Source organism: Micrasema longulum, unplaced genomic scaffold, assembly GCF_059751315.1.
Source record: "Micrasema longulum isolate JH-2025_06_02 unplaced genomic scaffold, ASM5975131v1 h1tg000060l, whole genome shotgun sequence".
NCBI lineage: Eukaryota > Metazoa > Arthropoda > Insecta > Trichoptera > Brachycentridae > Micrasema > Micrasema longulum.
In genome coordinates, this window is record NW_028277267.1 from 269,167 (window position 1) to 278,422 (window position 9,256).

Here is a 9,256-nt window from a genome sequence, read left to right on the forward strand (position 1 = left end):
TTTTGAGCTTTCTGAATGTTATTATAGATTTTATTGAAATAATAGGAGTAAATTAATTTTAAGGTCTTAGTTTAACCCGTCTTTCCATCAAAAACTAATTATACATATATTTTTTTGTCAATCAGAAATCATTTTGTTAATCAATATTGAATTTGAAATATTGATAATTTTTACTAACGCCTACATTGAGGAAGTTTAATATTATATTTGCGCTCTGTTTTACATGTGACGACGCCGTTCGCCAGCCTTTTGTTGAAATTTTTCAAACGAGCCTTTCTGGTCAGCGATCTAATTTATTTCAGAGAAGTTTTCTTGTAGACGTATCCTAATTCTGTCCATGAACACATTTTTTAAATGAAATTTGTGATTATGGTAAACTTCCTCATTGTAAATCAACATTTAAAGCTGTTATGTGTACATAGTTCATACAATTTCTCTATTAGGTGCGATGTCTCTCGTCGTGGAACAGAGATCTTCTTCGTCGGGCCATCTCCCCGTTAGATATCAGTACATCTACAGCAGAAAAGGCCACAAGCAACTTGTGTACATGAACTTTGTGTATACAAAACATTCTACGAGTAACGGGAAGACATCGTGGCGCTGTGTGCAATACTTCTCCCTGAACCGTTGTCCGGCCACTGTAGAAACAGTTGGTGCTTTGATATATGGAGTAAACCACACCCATAATCATGAACATTGTTTTGATAAGATAGTGAAAAATAGTGTTTATGAAATGAACGACAAGTGATGACCTCGAATTTTATGTTTTAATCCACAATATTTGAGTATGTCCAAATGTTTGTGGACAAATACAGGATTTATCTCCCTATAGAGTTTATCAAAATGTGAAAGTTCTGATTTTATTTTTTTATAGACTATCAATCATCATCATCATCTTTCCCTTTCCGCCTAATGGTGCATAGGGCACTGCATTGGCACACCAATTGCAGCGTATTTTGATATATTTTGTTACATGAAGATAAGATGATCAGTCTCACGCTTCAGGTACCAGTCCAGGGACTGTGAAATATTTTAAGTGTAAAATCACCCTTTTAAATAAATATTTCACATCAACCATGTAGGGAATCGGACCTGAGACCTCTTGCATGGTAGGCAAATTCGCTGACCATTACACCACGAGGCCGACGATAGATTATCAAACTAAGTCAAAAAATTTAAAAAATGTTTTTATGTATCGTATTATTAGCACTATTTTTTATGATTTTTAAATTACTCTGCGTGCGACATCACAATTTCAAGACTTTTGTTTTGATCAAATCGTCGTGATCGTAGAATGACTTATGTTTGAAAAATGTGACGCTGACTTTCTTTTATATAATCCAGGTTTGAAAAAAATATATATACATAATTAACCCAAGTATCAAAGGAGATACTTTTCTACTTATCTAGTCGTGAGATAGTGTCAAAAAATTTTTTCTTCAAAAAGTTCTACGATCATGACGAAATGTGTTACTGCTTAGGAAAATGCCATTGTGTGTGATGGAGAAAATCCTTTAATTACGCTGTTACTGTGATGAACAGATATTTTGTTGTTTTGTAAATAAAGTTAAATTTTAATGGTGTAGGTTTAAAAGCTGTGAAACAACAAAAATACCCCGGAATAGCAATAACAGATGATTTAAAATAACACAACAAAAACAGTTATTCAATTATCTACTTAATTTAAAAAGCTTTCTCATGTATATAACAACACATATGCTACTGAAAATACACAAATTTTATATAAGACCAACTCTCAAATACGCGATTCAGATACGTAAATCCTATTTTGTTAAGGACTTCAACTTGCTTTGAAAGAGTCCAAAGACGTCGCAAAGCTGTCGCCGAGCCTGAAAGAGGGCTGACTTGATACAGACATAAAATACTTGATAGGCCCACATTTTGATTTCCTATTCAAACTAAAACAAGGTTCTCATCTTCAAGGTCACAGACTCAAACTGTAGAAAACTAGATTCAATTTAAACCCATGGAAGCATTTGTTGTGCAATAGGGTTGTTGATGGTTGGAATAAGCTACCGCAAGAGTTGGTCTCAATGTGTAGTCTGAATAACTCAAAACGTGGGCTAGATTTGTTTTGGATAAGTTAAAATACATCATCAACTAACTTTAGTTAAATTAGATTTAAGCATATCAGCTTTAAGCTGCTCGCTTAAAATTAAAACAATAATAATTTAGAGTTGTCAAGCTCCAAAGTTAGCCAAATCTTTTAATTTTTGTAATTATTTGCTTTTTTAATTCCTAGTTCTGACTTATATAAATCTTAACCTTAGGGCTGATTTGATGTGTCTAAAATAATACTACAGTTGTAGTAAAAACTAACTGTGAATTATTATATTTTATTCAGCATGTGATAATTTCTGGTTTTTCAGAAATATTATGTACTCTTATTTTGAAAAAAATGTGCTTTTTAGTGATCAATGAAAAATCTTCATTGTAGAATGAGAACCAAAGATTCGTCAAGTAATATTGTCAATTTAAAATTTCAGAAGAATATTTTTTTATCTTATTTCTAACTTTGATTGCATTGTATATCTAATTTTACTGCTTGTTGTGTACCTAACCGGGATATTGTGATGGATTAATGTTACTAGGTAATAAGTATAATCGAACTTGGTTATAATAATCACAGGAATAGCGAGATCTCGGAACTTATAAGGAAACATTAGTTGACATTTAAGTTTGTAGTTTTCTCCAAACATTTATTCAGTTTTATAACGGGCTTCTCGGACATACTGTACAAAAATATTGTCAACAGTGGAGCGAAAACTCTTCAATCGTTTAAAAACATAATTTTCAAAATAAAAACCAAATGGATCACTATTTTAGTACCGATGCCGCTGGGCGTTGGGATCGGTTTACGTTTATGACACTATGTAAGTGTCTAAGTGTCTAATCGGTATTTTCGCTGACAACATTCACAAGGTATTCCACATATGGTTAAAATTGCGTGTAAAAAATCCAAGCTTTGTGAATTTTAGGTACAGGCTCGGCACCATATTACAATTTACAACTTTTTTGTGGTTTATGAATGAAATACTCGGGTTTTTACAATGTTTTTCTTTTTTTTATGTGCTGCGGTCAATGCATAATGAACATTACTAGTGGGTGATGTCAGATAAATTAAAACCTAACCCTTGACTCGTAAACATGACTACTAACAAGCGGAAGTGTTTCGATTTGCAAAAAAGTGGCAATTATTTGTAGAATAGAATGTGGCGCCAAATCACTATCCACAGTGTCAACATTGTGAAAAAATACAAATGTTTATTTATTGGTATTTGAAATTTAGAAAGTGGTATGTTTGTAAGCATTTATTATAATTTTCAATTGTGACAATATGCAATGGCGATTGGATTTAAAAAAACATTTTTCTGGTATAACGAAGAATGCTTATATAACAAGCAAATTCAGTTGATTCCGTCTTCCTCGTAATAACCAAGTTCGACTATATATATTTTGATGGATTTATTTTAATTTTGTTCCTTATTTTTTTCCATAATAATTTAAAAATTAACTGTATGCTTCAACTCTCATCTCTTTGTTCTGATACACATTTTATAAAAACTTATTTAATTTTGAGAAGCAATTTTATGCTTTTAGTGTTGTTACTCTTACCCTGACACTTTGCATATAAAAAAAATATACCATGATATTTTTTTTTCTCAAAAGTAGTAATACCATTAGATTTATATTAATTTACCTTTGCATTTGTTTTCATATTCTGGGTTATGTATATTAATAAAATAAGAAACCGGTTTTTGTCAGGATTTTTAAAAATCATTCTGATAAATTGAGTCAAATGTTAATTCTATTATTCGTAATTTTCTTATTAATTTATCGAATACTGTTGTATTATTTAATGCTGCAGCTTATTTCATTGCAAATACAACGCAATCGTAATTTTATATAGTAGTTCCTAAAACTGTTTCCCGTTGACATATTAATTTGAACAGTTTCATAACAGAGTTACATTATTTATTTCTATATATAAGTTATGCTGACACGCAGTAAATAAATTTTGTACAAAAACTGAAGATACATAATTTGATTTTGAACCATGCAGTGAAATGATGCGTAATTTTGTAATATTTTTGTATTAATAAATTATATATATAGCATATGCCAATAAGTTCCTATTATCATAATGTCAGGAATGCTGACATTAAAATTAAAGCTTCGTCTGGTTTAAATTCTCCATGCCAATTCTTAGTGAAGTAATTCCCTAATTTGATAGCTGTGTATTCTGTTTACCCGCAAATTGTGGTCTATTTTTTTAGTTTGAATTTGATAATATGTTACTGAAATTTAAGTATTTGATTCCCGTGTGGTATATTTTTCATAACTTTCTTTCATATCTCTTTCCCACCTGCGGACAGCTTCTAAAATAGAGGATTGGTAGGTTATTCCTTTATAAAATAAAAAAAATCAATGTATGTATCATAACATGCAGTAATTTTTCTTTTCCCCTGTGAACACAATAAAAAAATGTGTACATCCTGGGATGAGTTTAATAATTATTTGCATTTTTTAAACTATATTTAAAAATATATGTAATGAAAAAGTTTATCACATCTTGCTCTTCAGACCTCACACAACATGTGCCCATTCATCGCTCTAATTTTTTTGCCTTCTCTTTCACAGTATTAGCTGCTTGATTGTGTAATAATTTACCCACGAAAGTCAGAGACGTCCCTTCTTTATTGACTCTTGTGTGGCTATGATGTATCACGAAAGTCTACATAGGATACAAGACTTGATATATCTCTCTTATTCTTTTTAAGACAAGGAAACCATTAGTCGTGTGCGTTTTTCTCATTCGTTCAAATCAGTCAGTTGTTGGCAGTGCGTGCGAGCACATGCTAGTTAAATGACCAGAGTATATTTATTTTGCTATAACAGGCCTAAATTATAAAATTATTTTTATGAATTTTGCAAAAACAATTATTAAACAGTATGTCTCTGTTATTTATTCAAATGTCTGAACTTCAGAATATTCCGTCTTTTGCTTAATGTAACACGACATTACAGCACCATTCACAAAGGGTTTTTATAGGACAGCCGAAGAAGCCTATTTTACTTTTAAGAGCTAATATTTTAATCGCTATTGAAATGTCACTCTGAATATTTGAGTTTTCCTTTCCTCTCCTTCTTTTCTTCCCACTTTTACTACCTCTTCTCCTCATAGTATACTGTTGATTTTTACATAAATTAATTTCTATTTCTATAAATAAAAATATATCTACATGTTTCTTTTATAATAAAATTAAAACAATTGTATTATACCTACGATAGGTTCATATTTGCCATATATTTTCTCAAATCAAGCAGTTTGGGTAAGGGTAAAAATCGCCTTAAGGCAATATACCCGTCCTTATATGTATATAAACTGTTTAAATAAATAAATATTAGTTTAGATGGTTTATAATCTTCCCAAAAGTTATCTGTGAACACTGCATAATTTTGAATTAATTTAACCAATTCACACCCATACATAATATTGATCATCTATTGTAAACTAGTCAGTTCTTTGGCGATGATATAGTATTTTTCTTTTGTACAATAATTATAAACTACTTTTTATATTATGATAGTTTTTAAGCACCTACCAAGCGATGTTGAAATATGTAAATAAAAGTGTTGATTTCGAAGTGATGTATTTATTTTTGTAGTTTTACTGTTTGATTATTATTTGTGTGGTTTTATTTGCTTGAGGGTAAAGCGTCAGTATTATTTATTATTTATACAATTAAGTATTTCAAAATAACTTAATCAAGTACAGTTTATTGTTCTGTTAAATGCATGAAATGGGTTTTGGTGAATTATTTTGAAACGTGTTCATTTTCACGCATTTTATGCGGGCTTCGCTACAACGTAACAGCTTAACGCAGCTGGAAAAAATCTGCAAATAATTAAATGATTACCAAATTTATAAAAAATACTCTTATCTTCTTAAGTATCAGTTATTTTTTAATGAAATTTTGAATACATTTTTATTATTCACTGCTTAAGATAAGCTAATAAGAAATAAGAATAGAAAATACCTATATTTATAACACGACATAAAAAATACATAGGTATTTTTTGTCTATATGACAAACAAACAATAAAACATATTATAAAAAATACTATCTTAAATTGTCACCATTCTCTCACCTATCATAAAATAAAAATGCGTGAAAAGAAGACGGATATTATTAATCAACTCATTGACTGAACGAATTATCTTATGCACAAGCTCTCATATTTCTCATAAGAGTTGTGCAAGAGTACTCGTGTACATACATAAAAAAACAGCTTATCTTCATTTTTATGGATGTGTGTGTGTGTTATTTCGAGCATTTTGAAGCTTTGACATAAAATATTCCAACAAAATAATACCTACCGAGTAGACCTACCTATCCCGCCTTTAAAGTTGAGCCGGTGTAGCGAGTATTTCTACCTTTCCCGCCGATAAGCACAAGTTGAGTGCGCTTGTAGAACTACCTTCCCCGCATAAAGTGTGTTGAAAAAAGAAAAAAAAATATGTTCATAATTTTAGCAGTGAGAAGAGGCGTACTACAGCTTGCAGCTCTGCCATATGCATCATTAAGTAAGGATAAGTGTAAAGACAATGAATATTATGGTCTTTTTTATGGCCCGCTTGTTCGAGGAATTGGTGAACTGTTCTTGGATACACCAGAATTACACAAATGATAATATTTTTTTACTAACTATAGCCTATTGCATAAATATTATCCTGATCTACAGCCAAAAGTATAGCATATTGAATTTGGAGATACAACCTATGTGCTGGCTAAAGCTAGGGTTTCCTAGGACAGCGGTGCCCGCATCTTAACTGCCGTAGTGAACGGTGATGCGGTGGACAGCCGTCGTAACGGTGCCCAGAGAGTGGTTTCCTAGGAAAACGGTGTTATCAACACCATTTAACACCGTTTCTCTAGGAAACCCCTCTCTAGTCCTAGGAAACCCTAGCTTAAGTCAACTAGCTTCCTAATCTAAATAGAATTATTCAAAATGATAGACTCAATTCGTACCACTATATTTCTGGAATTTGTTGTTCGTGAATGAACTACATAGCAATTGAAAGAGGAGGTTTGAATGTTTCTTCATTTAGACATTCGTCATGGTCAAACAGCATTCGTCCAACGACGAATTGAAAGACCAACGTCTTAACGATTTGAGCGAATTGGATGATCTAAAGGAAACATAATATGTTCTTCGGGGTAGGAATAAGTTCAGCTTCCGATTAGATATTTGTCGTACAGCCAAATAAAGTCACATTGCACATTCATAAATTGTAAAGTTTATTGTATTACAGATGTACAAAGAACCCAAGATTACTAGGTACCGCCAAAGAGACTTACGTTCTCAGATGTGATGTGAGGTATGTGGTGGGCAAGTTGCATTACAGATGTAGATTACATAATTTTTGTTACTTTTTCGCAGTTTGAAATATAAGCTTGCAAAATTGAGTACATCATTTGAATAATCCTGTTAAACAGAGGGAAATCCGGTTAATTGACTTGATCAATATTTTATTTTGTGTCAAGTGCCCTTAACTTAAGATTTTGAATGCATTTTTTACATTTACATTTACATTTTTTTTTTGCACCACAACAGGCCAGGAGGCCTAATTACAGTGGTGAATTACATCACAGAGCACCCAGGCTTGAGAAAAATCACATTTTTAATTTTTGTGTTCTCACCGGGAATCGAACCCGGAACCTTCCGTGCGTGAGTCTAGCGTCTTGACCACTACACCACGGAGGCCGCCGGTATATCAACTGGCTTCTATTGATAGATCCGAACTACACAAATACCTGTAAAAATTGAAAATGCAGTCTTCAGACTGAAATCTTATATTTAATTAACTACAGTGAGGGCAGGTGGGGTATAAGAGTTTCTTACTTTTTTGTGAATTCAAATTAAACGCTCTGTGTCAAGAATTCCGATATATTTTTTTGTAATTTACCTTAAACATATAAAGTTATCTCCTAATTTAGTCATAATGTAGATATTATTTCCTATAATACAAATAACTATATAGAGCAACCGTCAATTAAATTTGTACCCCCAATCATTCAAGCAAGAAAAAGAAAAAAATCATTCTAATTCGGGGCAAGAGTGTCGAACAAAAGCACTGTCGAAAATTCTTTATCTTAAAAAAAATAATGCAATGCAATAATAACATATTTGTTTTGATTCTGGAACAACAATGCATTTCTTTGTCTGACTGAGTGAGCAAATAGGCTTTTAATTTAAAAAAAAGATAGATGAGCATTTGTTCCTCGTGCCCCACTAAGGTAAGGGTTAGCCCTATATAAATATGAAATAATTTATGTGTTCGTTTCTCAATATTTGTATATTCTTTTTACTAGGAGGAGCCACCGAAACATTTTCATTTATTGTAAGCAGAAAAGGACACAAACAGTTGGTTCACGAAAATTGCATTCACACAAAATATTCGAGCAGCAATAAGGGTACCGTTTGGAGATGTATCGACTACTACACGGAGGTCAAATGTAAGGCCATTATAGAAACTAAATGTGACGAGTTTTTGTTGAAGAGGTACTCGCACAACCACTCAAACCATCACAACAGATTACAGCGATATTTTCAGGAATCATCATAAATAAGAGAGAAAAAACTGTACTTCACTGTATTCTAACTTTTCTCTGGCAAGCTGTCAGATTTTATAAATTATTTTTATAAGAAACAATAAGACAATATTAATTTCTGTGACATATTACTGATCTGGAAGTAAAGTGTAACATTTGTCACTGTAACAATTGTCAATTTTTCACTTGTCACCAATTTCTAGACATGTGTGCGTTCCTATATAAGACTGTGTTTTGTTCTTGATTTATAATGAACTGAAGTTTGGCTTTGGATTTCCTGTACCTACGTCCTACATATTTGTATATTTGACATCCAGTGGCTTGTATATTCTGGTCCAGGTGATCAACTAAATTTATGATGGCAATTATTTGATCCGGTTAACTTTTATTTAAAATCTGTGTTTGTGAAATCTTTCATCCTCTGACATTAACACTTTTTTGGCAAAATTTATACTAAAAGACTCGTCACTATTGCAAGTATATCTTATTGGTACACAGATTAGTACATGTCTTAACCGATACCAGTTTTTAAGTGTGTTACGTATATTTATTTTTTAATAACATTCTTTTTGAAAATCTTTGTTACAAGATATCATAAGATCATAGAAGATTATTTA

General features: G+C 31.7%; 1 protein-coding gene across 2 annotated transcripts in view; it reads left to right on the forward strand.

Annotated features, from left to right (window-relative positions):
• Positions 1-8,912, forward strand: part of LOC148285095 (uncharacterized) — a 31,996-nt gene extending 23,084 nt beyond the window's left edge. The window contains exon 4 of one of the 2 annotated variants that reach the window (XM_088230336.1): positions 444-1,356. In XM_088230336.1, the coding sequence (XP_088086462.1) occupies positions 444-748 (305 nt within the window). In that variant the 3' untranslated portion in view covers positions 749-1,356. Of the gene's footprint in view, positions 1-443; positions 1,357-8,399 lie in introns of those variants that run through there. The other variant, XM_088230344.1, reaches the window with a different exon arrangement.
• The last annotated feature ends 344 nt before the right edge of the window (positions 8,913-9,256 follow it).